The 14,463-nt window shown below is 34.4% G+C and overlaps 1 protein-coding gene across 1 annotated transcript; it reads left to right on the forward strand.

Moving 5' to 3' along the window:
* Nucleotides 1-2,064: 2,064 nt before the first annotated feature.
* Nucleotides 2,065-8,361, forward strand: LOC108989022 (kinesin-like protein KIN-14I). Its single transcript, XM_018962463.2, has 19 exons — nt 2,065-2,445; nt 2,614-2,780; nt 2,875-3,018; nt 3,327-3,563; nt 3,659-3,730; nt 4,104-4,172; nt 4,390-4,461; nt 4,605-4,736; nt 4,829-4,910; nt 5,013-5,108; nt 5,221-5,391; nt 5,476-5,582; nt 5,689-5,867; nt 6,034-6,195; nt 6,297-6,550; nt 6,664-6,827; nt 6,930-7,127; nt 7,402-7,889; nt 7,994-8,361. Exons 1-19 carry the CDS (start codon nt 2,310-2,312, stop codon nt 8,124-8,126), a joined length of 3,063 nt encoding a protein of 1,020 aa, XP_018818008.1. The 5' UTR covers nt 2,065-2,309; the 3' UTR covers nt 8,127-8,361.
* The last annotated feature ends 6,102 nt before the right edge of the window (nt 8,362-14,463 follow it).

Genomic DNA, 14,463 nt, shown 5'->3' on the forward strand with positions numbered 1-14,463 from the left:
AGAGCTACGTACCCTACAATCTAATTATTAGTAAGTAGATGCATATTTGGCTTTAGGCCGCTACTTATAATAAACCCTACTAATTAGAGACTCTATTTTGTCGTTAGTGTAATTGAATTAGATTCTCGTGGGGTAAATCATCGCGATGGGCTCATCATGACCAAGTTTGACTTTTGGTTACACAAATTATTTCATCTTATTTTATCTTATTATTATAATTTTTTTTAATTTTTATATAAAATATAATAAATAATTTAACTTTTTTAAATTTTAAAATAATAATAATAATATTAAAAAATAATATTATTAGAAATTGAATAAGAAGCTAGTGATTGTGCATCAATACGTATATACTAACTACTCGTCTTCATTTGATTCTTAAATTCATCTTAACTCATCATTATAATTTTTTTAAATTTTAATATAAAATATAATAAACAATTTAAAATTTTCAAATTTTAAAATAATAATAATATTCTAACAATATTTATCATCTCAACTCAATTCAATTCAACATCCAAACGCAATCTTACTCTTAGACAAAAGTGGGTTAATTTGTTTCTTGTAGAGATGCTTCTCACAAAGTATTAAAGTGCATTTTGATGGAACATTGAGAAGGTTATTGCATATGCCTCGCGACAGTTAATAAAGAACAATGGGTAAATTTTATTTAGGTTAGAAGTTAATTAATCCATATAACTTTGATCTATCATTTGAATATAATTAATTTTATTTTCTCAAATATTTTTAAAAATTAAGAGTTGGTGATGATAATCGTAATAATAACCATGACTTAGTATATAATGTCGGTGGTATGCTAATATCATAATGTCAATGGCTGTGGATACAATAACAATAATGTTAATAACAATGATGACAACAACAGTGAGCATGACTTGAAAAGTAATCATGATTAGCAATATGATAATCACAACATTGATTTGAGTTTATAAATCACAAACTTTGAATAAGAAATGTACATGCTTTACAATGTCATCATTTATAGACTTTTATATTTGAAATAATTCTCTTGTAAAGAATCCAATGACGTGGTAACTGCATGGTCCTCCAAATGTATTACAATATAGTATAATATTAAAATTATTTTTACAAATATTAATTTTTAATAGTTATACCATGTACAAGAAAGTTTGCGTACTAAATGCGTATTAATATTATTGTCTTCATATTCTAAATTCAAATTAGCATTATTTTCAATAAAATCTACTTTCTGACTAATTATATTGAATGAGTGTGCGTATTAGTGCGCAGAATAGCTTACAATTAGATTTTTTCAATTTTTAATTATATGACATTCCATGATAGATTAAGAATATCACCTATCTATATTCCAAAACTACTTAATAATTATTATATCATTCTTTCATACAAAAACTTAACAAATATTCCAAGTTCTTTTTTTATACTTGAACTTTTAAGATGTTATTTTTGAATAAGCTAGAAAAAGTTAGTTTTCAACGCAAGTAATATGCATTTATGCATAACATATAGAGAATCTCATTATTTAATATTGTGATTTACAATGTTTTTACAAACTATTTAATATCGCGAGATTCGCATGTATATCTTTCTCACTTTAAATTATAAAAAGAGTTTTGTTATTCATTATCTTCACACATCACACATCATATTTTTTTTTTTTTTTTTTAAAATTTCTTTATTTAATTTTTTTAAAATTTATTAAATTATTTTATTCATTATTTATATGCTACATATTTAGTAAAAGAATAATAAAAAAAAAGTATAATATATGATGTATTTATGATAAAAATTAGAGAGTAGGATTATCCACATCCCACCTACGTACAAATCTCAAGCTGAAAATCCAACTCCTGCCCACTCTTCTGATGGCTGTTAACGTAACACCTCTATCACTCCCATGACTGCGCGTAGCTTCACGCGTATATCTCGATTCCTTTTCAGAACCCAAAAAAGAAAAGAAAAAACAAAAGAAGAAACAGGTTCGGAGAGTAGCTTTGGGTAATAAGCGAATATAAAGGCAAAGACTAAAGACTGAAAGCGAAATGGAAAGATAGAGAAGACTAATGGAGAATGTGACTCTGTAACTCTCTGTGTGTGCGTGTAACTGTATGTTCTGCGTATTGTGTTGGTGATAAAAGAAGCCTTCAAAGGCAAACACCACCCACCCACCTACAAATAGCATATCTGAGACTGTGAAAAACCCAATCCTCCATTAATCTTCTACATCTTCAAACGAGCCTCCAGAAGATCTTTTCATCGTATATAGTTAATGCTAGCTGCTGGTTTTTCTCTTGGATTTTGATGTGATGGCGGCGAAGACGACGACGATGGAGGGTGCATTGTCATTTTCGGTGGCGGATGTGGTCGAGGATGTACTCCAGCAGCACGGGAACCGCCACAACAGTGGTCTTGATCTCGAGTCTAGAAAAGCTAAGGAAGCAGGTAATTCTTTTTTTTTTCTCTCTTTTTGCTTCTTCATCTTTCATTTTTTTGTCTCGACGTACAAACGGTGAAAGAAAGATCGTTCATTTTGAAACTTGAGTTTCGATGCGGTGTTCTATAAGATGATTTCAGTGAGATTGTTTAGTTGTTTTGTTTGGGAATTGGCAGCGTCGAGAAGAAAAGAAGCGGCGGGGTGGCTGAGAAAGATGGTAGGAGTAGTCGCGGCGAAGGATTTGCCAGCGGAGCCTTCGGAGGAAGAGTTCAGGCTTGGATTGAGAAGTGGGATTATTCTGTGCAATGCTCTCAATAAGGTTCACCCTGGAGCTGTACCCAAGGTGTCAACTTCATCCTCATACTCGTCTCAATTTCGGGTCCCTTAGTTTTTTTTTTTTCTGAATATGGAAAACTTATGGATGTAATTGGTTTCAGGTGGTGGAGAGTCCATGTGATTCTGCTCTGGTTCCTGATGGAGCGGCATTGTCGGCTTTTCAGTACTTTGAGAATGTGAGAAATTTCCTCGTGGCTGTGCAGGAAATGGGAATTCCTACCTTCGAGGCATCTGATCTGGAACAAGTATGTATTCAGGAATTACGATCATCTTGATTTCCTAGAATATTCAACGTGGAATTTTTAAAATGTTTTCTATTGTTTTAACTTAACCGATTTAGATTTTCCTATATAATTCTACAATTCCGTAACATAAGGTGTATTTAAGAAATTTATAAGTACCATTGTTTTTCATGAATTTGGAAATTATGTTACTTTCAATCTAGTTTTCACATGCACCAGATGCTTAGGATTGAATGACTATGGTGCTAGAGTAGAACTTTGTAGAACAGAGTATCTAAATGAAATTTTTAAATAAACTTGTTAAATTTCAGGGTGGAAAATCTGCAAGAGTAGTGAATTGTGTTCTGGCGCTTAAATCATACAGCGAATGGAAACAGACTGGGGGAAATGGGGTATGGAAATTTGGTGGAAGTGTGAAACCCACCGTGTCAGCCAAATCTTTTATTAGGAAAAATTCGGAGCCTTTCACAAATTCCTTGTCAAGGAACTTCTCAATGGGTGAGAAATCTTTGAATGCGCTGTCCTTCGACATTGAGTCTAATAAAATGGTCGGTAAGCTTAACTCTTCTTTTATTTATTATTTGATTTGTCGAATTAATCCAAAAGGCATAATTTTTTTACTAATTCATGTTCTTTCTTGCAGCCTACTAATTGTTCATTGAGTATGCTTGTTCGTGCGGTTCTGCTAGATAAGAAGCCTGAAGAAGTTCCAATGGTAAGGATTAATGTACTCACTGCTGTTAAAACTTTTTGAAATTAGCTAAGAAAATTTTGCTGATCAAGCTGGGCTAGTAGGATCTGTATCCGTACCAGTGTGCAAGTATGCGATACTAGAAGCCTAGCATGGATAGATTTTAGGCGATTTTCGCCCTTCATGTTTATTCCATTCGATTCCACTACCATGAAAAATGGATAGCTTCATGAATGGACTGAACTTAATCAAGCCAACTGCCCTTTTCAACCTGTGAGAGGAATGAATAAAAATACCATTACAACTGCTACCATCACAACTTTGGGAGTGCTATAATTGCTACTTATCCTGCTCTACTACTTATTTGTGAATTGTATTGCTCATCTGTGTGAAACAGTTGGTGGAATCTGTGCTAAGTAAAGTTGTGGAGGAGTTTGAGCATCGTATTGCAAGCCAATTGGAGCTGGTATGTTAAAGTGGATTAAGGACCAATTATGCATTCGAATGTGCTTTAAAATTCCATTTAATGTTAAGAATTTATGCGCATTCTAAATCACTAAAACTTGGTCTCTTGGGTCGTCACTGAATTTTTGTCTTTTCCTATTTTCCATTATAACTTGATCGTTTCTACCAGTGTATGTGTTTGACTAGTTATTTTTTATTGATTTCTTGGCAATCCCTAGATGAAAACAACTCCAAAAGATATGGCCCTTTCTCATGGCAACAGATTGAAATTTGCTTCAGGTGATAAGAAGGTATTCTGTTGTTTCTTACCCTCTGAACAGGTAGCTAAAGGTTAAAGAATCAATAAAATAGGCACAAATTTGATGACAGAGCCCATGATGAGAATATTACTTGGATTTCTGACATTTTATTTTGTGTTGCTGTGATATTTCAGACTGAAGACAAAAATGAAAAGGTGAGTGAGAAAGAGGAATTCATCCAAAAAACATATGTTTCTGATGAGAAATCAAAAGGGCGACTCTTGAAACAACAAATGGCCTTTGATCAACAGCAAAGAGACCTTCAAGTATGAGCAATGCCGATGTTTCCTCCATCATTTTTGCTTTTCCTCTTTGTTTAACTGCATAGTGCATTAATGCTAATTTTATTTTTTCATAGGAACTAAAGCATACTCTTCACACTACAAAAGCTGGTATGCAGTTTATGCAGATGAAGTTTCATGAAGAGCTGAACAATCTTGGTACGATTCAGCAAATGAATTGTTCTTTTCTGTTCATTCTGGATGGGTGTTTGAGAATAAAAAGGAACTTTGTTTTATTTGAGCTTGTACATTTCTTTGTAGGTATGCACATTCATGGTCTAGCTCATGCTGCTTCTGGGTTCCATAGAGTTCTTGAGGAAAATCGCAAGCTATACAATCAAGTGCAGGATCTCAAGGGTAAGAAGATCAATGGTAGCCTGCTTGGGGTAAAGGAAAGAAGGAAAACCACTAAATGCCTAAAGCTTGAGTACTCAAAATGGATTTATAGTTACTTTTTTTGTTTGATCAGGAAGTATTAGGGTTTACTGTCGAGTGAGACCCTTCTTGTCAGGACAATCCAATCATTTCAGCATCGTAGATTATACAGAAGATGAAATTATCACCATCAGTACTCCATTGAAGCATGGGAAAGGCCGGTCTTTCAGCTTCAATAAGGTCTTTGGGCCATCTGCAACCCAAGGTTGATAGAATTTTCATTTGTATGCTTTTGAGATTCTATGATCTTAGCATTACTTTTACACTTGTTTTTCCTGATATATTGCAGCGGAGGTCTTCTCTGATATGCAGCCTTTGATTCGGTCTGTTCTTGATGGTTTTAATGTTTGCATATTTGCATATGGCCAAACGGGATCTGGAAAAACTTACACCATGGTAGGACACAGTTAGATTTAACTCTGGAGATATGAAACATATGTGCAATGATGTCTGTTTGACAAACTATGCAAATGTGGGTAACTTTCGTTGTTTACATGTCCAGACTGGACCCAGAGAGCTTACAGAGAAAAGCCAAGGAGTAAATTATAGGGCTTTGAGTGATTTGTTTCATTTAGCAAAGCAAAGAGAGGAAACTTTCTGCTATGATGTTTCTGTTCAGATGATTGAGATTTATAATGAGCAAGTCAGGGATCTCCTCATTACTGATGGAACAAACAAAAGATATCCTTTATAATTTATTTGTGTCTGTTACTGACAAGGTTATGCAATCAACCTGCCTTGATCTTTCAAACGGTTTTCCAAATCTCATTCAAATTTATAGACTTTGATTCTCTGGCACTTTTCCTCCCACCCCTCCCATCAAAAGGCTTTCCTTAATGGTTGATACATTAGAAATTCGTAATAATTCTCATAACGGACTTAATGTACCAGATGCAAACCTTATGCCAGTGTCATCAACGTCTGATGTTATTGATCTGATGAACCTTGGACAAAGGAATCGTGCAGTGGGTGCAACGGCCCTAAATGATCGTAGTAGTCGCTCTCATAGGTAAGAACACAATTCTTTGCGTACTTAAATCTATGGATGGTTCTATGACAATGCTTCTTACTGGCTGATTTCTTTTGTTCATTTGAATTTTCAATTTGCAGTTGTTTGACTGTTCATGTCCAAGGAAGAGACTTGACATCCGGAACTCTTCTCCGGGGTTGTATGCATCTGGTTGATCTGGCAGGAAGTGAGAGGGTAAACAAATCTGAAGTGACAGGAGATAGGCTCAAAGAAGCACAGCATATAAACAGATCTCTGTCAGCTTTGGGTGATGTAATATCTTCTCTTGCCCAAAAGAATCCGCATGTTCCTTATAGAAATAGCAAACTCACACAACTGCTCCAAGATTCACTTGGTAAGGTTAAGCTAACACATTTTTCCAAAGAGTTAGTGTGGAAATGTACTCCCCCCCCTTTTTTTTTTGGAAAGATAGGAGGTATGATTTTGGTGTTGTAACTACATTTTTAGGAGGGCAGGCCAAGACACTGATGTTTGTTCACATAAGCCCTGAGCCTGATGCTATTGGAGAAACTATCAGTACACTTAAATTTGCAGAGAGAGTTGCCACAGTCGAGCTTGGTGCTGCCAGAGTAAACAAAGATAATGCAGATGTCAAGGAGCTCAAAGAACAGGTTCTAATATTTTCCGTCACCTGTGTATTTCTCATAATAGCATGTAAAAGGGCCTTGTCCATTTGTATTAATTTTCAATAAATATTTTGAATTCTTCTTCAGATTGCCAGTCTTAAGGCAGCGCTGGCCAGGAAAGGGGAGCCGGAGCACATGCAAACTTCGGTTTCTCGAAGCTCTGAAAAATACAGGATGAAACCTAGTGGGTTATCTCCATTTCAATCTAAAAAGAAGGATGCAGGTTTTTTGGGAGATCAAAATAGCTGTCGGCAACCAATGGGTGATGTTGGCAACAATATTGAGGTGAGTAATTTTCTCTGATCATGACTTGATAGATTCTTGTCTCTTGTCATTTCCATGAAAGTAATTTCTAGTATGCACACTGAATTTTTTAATTGACTTTTTCAAAGTTATGTAAATTATATTAACGATTGAAGTGATCCCAATAGATTAGGATAGAAGGATTTATCACCATTTATATAGACTGGCTGATTTGCATCTTTTCCTTTTACCTATATAAAGTTGTCCAGTTAGTATCGCGAACCTAAACTTGAAACCACACGAAATGACTCTGCAGGTCCTTAGGAAATCTGCCTCGAGGCAAAAGACGCAAAGTTTTGATCTTGATGAGCTATTAGTGAATTCTCCTCCCTGGCTTCCGGTGGGTAGTAATGGCCGGAACTATGGAGAAGATGACAGAGAAATGGGATCGGGTGAGTGGGTTGATAAAGTCATGGTAAATAAGCATGATGTAGGCAAAGTTGAAAACCCTTTTGGAAGTTGGGCAGAAGATAATGGGGACTTGACTGATGTATTTTACCAGAAATATCTCCCAGATTCTTCCCAAAGTTACCCACATCAATCCAATAATATGTTTATGGGAGGCAACCAGTTCAATGTCACTAGTAATGATGAAATGGATGAACATGATGCCACCACCAGTGATTCTTCAGACCCAGACTTGCTTTGGCAATTCAATCATACAAAACTTACCAGCATGACGCATGGAATTGGGGCAAAACCCAAGAAATCCAACCCAAAGCCAGAAAATAGCCCAGAACTAAGGTAACCACGATTGATCTTTCGTTAGCATATACTATATAGTCCTTTTTTAATACTGTCCGCCAGGTAAAATTAACATTTTTCTGACAAGTTGTCAACTTCTGCAGCAAGAATACCAAGGCTTCTCTAGGCCCTTCACCTTTAGGGAAACTATCAAATGGGGCGGGGGCTCATCTGCAGTGGAGTGGGAGGCTGCAATCTTCAATGGAGACGAAACGCAAAGCTGGGAACAGAAAATAGAAACTTGACACTGGTTATTTCCGATGCTTTTCTTTCTTTCTTTCTTTCTTCCTTCATTTTTTTCCATTTCTTTGAATTTGTTGTGTGGAGAGAGAGAGAGAGAGAGAGAGAGGTCTTACTATATAGTCTTAATTTTTAATTTTTATTTTGTTATAATCGTAAATAGTTAAATGCAGCAATAATTCCAGATGTTTGTAATTCTTCACAGACGAGTTTATTAATCACTGATGTTTTTGTATATACTTCCTAGAATATTATTTGTAATTAATTGAACATAAACCCAAAAACCATTGGCTAATTGAAACAACACAAAAATATGGCTCCAATTTTCTGCTAGTCAAGTTTTGAGGTTCATCAAGGTGATCTTTCTGCACTGACTTCTATTTATGGAGCAAAAGATTTCAATTAAAACGCTCTGGATCCGGAATTAATCTGCACATCAAACAACTACAAAAACTATTCTGGAATCTAACCCCACGAATGATCTGCCAATGTAATACATTATTTACCATAAATTTTAACGAGATTGCCACGGTAAATTAAAATGATTTCGTAAAAATAAACTAATAAATTTATATGACTTCATATGACATGTCAAATCTATTTTATAATACAAATAATTTTACAATCTGATGTATCACATTAAGCTACGTAAGTTTGTAGATTTTTTTTTTTTTTTGTGATTTTTTTTTAGCTAAAGCATTTCTTAATTTTAAATTAATGAAAAAAACATAAGGGTGTTGGACATAGAAGTTTTTAAAGAAAATGAGACCCGTTCATACAAGTTGGAATTTCCTTTTTGAGAAAATATATTCATAGTCCGGTTTAACTCATCACACGCCACACAAATCTTACATGGCAAGTCGGAGCTACTTGAAGTCCGGTCCAACTAGCTCCCTGAATCTGAAAATTTGAAACCTCCAAGTCCCTCTCTCGTGAAGCCTCTCCCTCCCTGAAGAAATCCCTCCCCCCGAAACCTATCACCAGAAATCCCTCTCTCATGGCCAAACCAAGTAAAAATCAAAGAGAAGCTTAACCAGATCAATGAAAATCAAAAGCAAACACAAAAGCAGACACCCCAGATGAAGCACAAATTGTCCCATCTTGATCCCAAGGGAATTGCAACCGTTGAAAGCACGAAAACAATATGCTTTGTTACGAGAAGCCAACTCAGATCAACACACTTGTCATAAAAAAAAACGAAAATGGCTGCGAGCCATGAGGTTGAACGGAAATGGCTGTGAGCTGTGAGATTACAAGGCATAAGAAAAAAAATCGAAGCCCACAGATGATTTAGATATTTTATCTAAACGCACGTTTAACTCAAAAATAAAAAAATAAAATAAAAGTCATCACGTTTTTTATGTAGTGTACAAGGGAAGGAGGCAAGTGAGTAGAAGTGCTCACCACTCTTATTTGTTTTCACATATTGTTATGAACCCACTAAGTAGAATTCACTCTTGAAAATTAGCTTATAAGGGAAGGATGCCTAGAGTTTATAAACTATCAACCGATTACATACTTAGTCAATGTGGGATCGTAACAACCACCATGCTCCACAGCCAACGTCTACGGTGGTCTCAGCCCTTATATGGGCTGGCTGTGTGCTAGGTCTTTTCCTAGCTCCGGGAGAACAATATCATGCTGGCATCACCCATATGCCGCACGATTGCAACCGTTGTACAATGACCTTAGACATGAGGTGGCTCTGATACTATTTGTTATGAACCCACTAGGTAGAACTCACCCTTAAAAACTAGCTTACAAGAAAATGGTAATTAGGAGTTTATAAACCATCAACTAATCTCATACTTAATCGATGTGAGATTGTAACACATATCCACAGCTTTCAATTCTAAACCCAATTAATATCTTCTTCTTGTGTAAACCCTATTTCTAGGACAACATGGGTGTCACCACATTTACCCAGGGGTTCACCACTTCAATCGCCCCAGCCAAGTTGTTCAAGGCCTTGATTCTCGACTCACAAAATCAAAAAATGTCATATCCACTCTCGTCTTAACTCCAATCCTACTAGTATAATGACTTGGCAATATAAATGTTTATTATTTATAAACTATTTCATTAATATTTACATGAGATATTTTTAATATCCAAACAGAATGTGAAGTGTTATTTTTTTCTCATTAAAGTTGAAACGCCTCCAAAAAAGTACTGGTCTGCCCCCTCTAATTGTAATGGGTCAAATCTATCAATTATAATCATACTAGCAGATATATTACTCTCCCAAAACCCATTTTTCTATAAATATATAGCAAGCTTGTACGTTCTTCCTAATTTTCACAACTGAAGGAGATGCGTTGGGTGACAAGCTTGAGTCAATTTCTTACAAGTTAAGTTCGAAGCTTCAACAAGATGACTAGCCATTATCACACAAAGCTGTGACATCGAGCTTAAAGAAAATACTTCCTTTGAATATTACTTATTAAGATTTAATAATGCTATATACTACACTATTATTTATTGTTCATTCAAAAAATAGCAAGATGATCGGATTTCAGATGACTTGGAATGATAAAATACCAGTTACTTTCATGATCGTTTCAGGGTCACGTTGTATTTGGATAATAGAAAATGTTTGGAAATGAGATGAAAATTTTATAAATAATAATAAAATAATTTATAAATAGTATTGAAATGATTTAATTAAATATTTATTAAGTTTTAAAAAATAAGAGAAAAAAATTAAATAATAATATTAAAATATTATTTTTATTTTAAAATTTAAAAAAATTAAAATTTTTTTATTTGTCCTTTCCTTCCTCCCGTGGGTGGGTCTCTAGAAAACGAAAAGTTTTGTTTTATACGAGGGTAAAATCAACATTTCAGACTGCTGACGTGGAGGGTGTGTGTTTGGTACTGCTGAACAAGGCTTCATAGAGGTGCACTGAGATGTCGAAGTGATCTGAGCCTATCTCCAAATATTTTTAGGCTCTGCTCGGCATCCAAAACGCCCAAAACACTTGGTGCGATTTGGGTAATGAATTAAAATAAAATTTTATTAAAATATTTTTTAATATTATTATTATTTTTAAATTTAAAAAATTATATTATTTATTATATTTTATGTGAGAATTTAAAAAAATTGTAATGATGTAATGAGATATGATGAGATGAAACGGTTCTTGTATCCAAACTGCCAAATTATCAATAATTTAAAAATATTGATAATAAAATTTTCAATTAAATAATTTTGAAAAAAAAATAAACTTAGGCAATTTGATATTTTTGTAAAAATCAACTTAAATATATTTGGGAGCAAAGAATGTGTGAAATTAAATTTTAATACATCGGAGGAATTTCCTCATAATATTTGTGTTTTATTACTAAAACATATAATTAAAATAATTATTTCATCACCATAACAATAAATCAATAATTGATAGACACATTACTTTTTCAATTTCACATAAAAGGTTAAGCATATTTCAACTTAATTTCTACATTCAAACATATCTCAATGTGACACACATTCTTACACAAAACTCACTCAAACATCTTAATTCACAATCACTACTATTTACTAGGGGTGATACCTGCCCCCTACGGGACGGGGTCACCCCTCTCCCGCCCCCCGCTCCCGCATATGCGGGGGTGGGATTATTTTCCCCAGACCCCGCCCCCGTATGGGCGGGAGCGAGGTCCCCCGTCCGCTGCCCGGAGTGCGGGGGTGGACCCCCACCCTTCCGCACCCCTGCATCCCTTACTGTACCTTCGGTCCAGTACATTTTTCTGGGCCCTAAATGGCCCAGAATCGGTTTTTGGGCCACTTTGAACCCATTATTTAGAAAAAATAAATAAATTTAAAAACATAAAATAACTAATTTTTTTTTTGATAAGTAGATATTAAGTTTCAACTATTAAATAATTAAGTAATATTCATCACTAAGGCAGTAAGACACTATACTAAAATAAATAGTTTACAATTATACAAATTAAGAGAACTAATAAACTATTACACTATTACAAACTCCTCTAAAAAAAAGAAATATTACAAATTGTATAATTAACTATTGTAGCAACATTACATTAATTGTAAATTAACAAAATTGATTTTGGGGTGGATGTCTTCGTCACCCAATAATGCAAATGCCAGCCTATATTCTTGGGCCACCTCCAACATCAGAAATGTTGAGTTCCAACGTGTAGGCATATCAATACAAAGGCCCTTCTTAGATGTTAGACCCGCAAATCTCGTAGCAATCTTGAATTTCTCCAACCTTGAAGGAGAAGATTTCACCCATCTCACAACAGTCCTAATCCAAGCAATCGAGTCATGAAGATCTCTCAAACCATCACTGACAATCAGATTCAGAATATGTGCCACACATCTCACATGCAGACACTCACCACCCATAAGTGTCTTATTTACCTCTCTAAGATAAGTTTTCAAATGTTCTAATGCAACATCGTTAGACGAGGCATTATCGACTGTGACTATAAAAACTCGAGTCAAACCCCATTATTTTATTGAAGCCTCCAAGGCCTTCCCAACTGTCTCACCCTTATGATCAGTGATTTTACAAAATTTTATAATTTTCTTTTGTAATGTCCAATGGTAATCAATAAAATGCACAGTCAAAGACATATAATTAAAATTTTGGATCGATGTCCAAGTGTCAGTGGTGAGACAAACAAATTGATTCGCCAATTGAGCCCTCAACTTCTTATTTTCAATGTAAAAATACTTTTTTACATCCTTTGCCACCGTGTGGCGAGAGAGAATATTAAACCTTGGTTTCAAGTAGTGAGAATACGCTTGGAACCCTTTCCCGTCAACAATTTGAAAAGGTAGCTCGTCCATTATGACCATACGAGCTAGATGTCTTCTACACTCATCGGGATCATACTTAGTATACCCCCTCAAAGTTGCACCCCCACTGGTCCCATTCGCCATTTTTTGAAGTCCAACTTCTAGCCTAGATTGGCTTTTCTCTTGTAATGATCTTAATATTGGACTTGTTTTGCATTACTTTTCTAAGGGCACCTTTAATTGTGAGGTGCCATGTTTCCTATAGTGACATCCATAAATTTTTCCACAATGGTTACACTTGGCTTGGGGGTTACTTGAGTCACCACCCTCTAGTTTGGTGAAATGACTCCAAACTATTGAAGCAGGTTTCTTGCTGGGTTTGGGGGCGGGGCAAGGTGCCGTAGGGCTATGGGTAGGGGTATGAGTATGAGGGGTAGGTGTAGGAGTAGGGGTAGGGGTAGGGGTGCCCTCGGCCTGGAAATGAGAGCTTGCACTAGAATCCGTTCGCATATCCATAAAGTCAAGCAAACAAGAAATCTGAAATAATAGAAAACATAACAACTATATAATGAACATAAAAGAAAAGTAGAATAACAAAAAGTATCACACTATCACTTTACATTCATATATATATATATTGTGTACTTTGGTTATAAAATGTAATAAAGTATATTAACAACAAATACACTATATGTTGTTAATAAAGTATATTAACAAATACACTACATGAGACAAGAAAATATAGATGTTTCCTTTATTTAAGTAAGGTGAAAAAGTCCACATCCAACAAATTAAAAAATATTAACAAAGAAATGAGAAATAAAAAAATAATATTGAATTTTTGGACTCTTATCTTCTTCTTTTCTTCTTTTTCTTTTTATAAACATATCTTTTGGGATATTGAGATGTATGCTTAATTATATATAGGCAATATCTATATGTATGCTTTTTATAAACATATCTTTTGAAACAAGCTAGAAAGTCCCCAATATTCTTTATCCGACCTAAAGTATAAATTAGTTAAATCATGTAGAGCAAAAATAAGCTTTTTAATTTCCTTGTTCAGAAACTTTCATAAAATAACATCTAAAATCAAATATTACCTTTATTTTTAATATTTTATTTTTATGCATCATATATGGCTAGGGAATAAATAAAGAAAGATATATAGGAATCATCTCACATAATTCAATATCTAAAACACTTGTCCTAAAGATTCTGGCTAGTTAAAATAAATTTTATAACCTATAACTTAAGTAAGAAAGTAGTAGTTGTGACATTACTATAAATTTTATATATGTATATATTACAAAATCTAAAATATTTTGTTTGCAAATTACTAGTGGGGTTATGAGTTATCGTGTCACCACTAAGTTGTATGATATATATTTTAGATTAATTTCTTTGAAACCCCTAAATTAATTTAGGGTTTCGGATTTAAGCCCTAAATTAATTTAGGGGTTTCAATCTTTGAATCCCCAAAATTAATTTAGGGTATTTCGAAATCCTAAATTAATTTAGGGGTTTCAAAGATTGAAACCCCTAAATTAATTTATGGTTTCG

This window comes from Juglans regia, chromosome 8 (genome assembly GCF_001411555.2).
Source record: "Juglans regia cultivar Chandler chromosome 8, Walnut 2.0, whole genome shotgun sequence".
Lineage (NCBI taxonomy): Eukaryota > Viridiplantae > Streptophyta > Magnoliopsida > Fagales > Juglandaceae > Juglans > Juglans regia.

Coding starts and splice junctions, on each gene's coding strand:
- LOC108989022 (XM_018962463.2), top strand. CDS start 2,310: ATGGCGGCGAAGACGACGACGATGGAGGGTGCATTGTCATTTTCGGTG. Junction 4,737..4,828: donor AACAGCAAAGAGACCTTCAA/GTATGAGCAATG, acceptor ATTTTTTCATAG/GAACTAAAGCATACTCTTCA. Junction 4,911..5,012: donor TGAAGAGCTGAACAATCTTG/GTACGATTCAGC, acceptor ATTTCTTTGTAG/GTATGCACATTCATGGTCTA.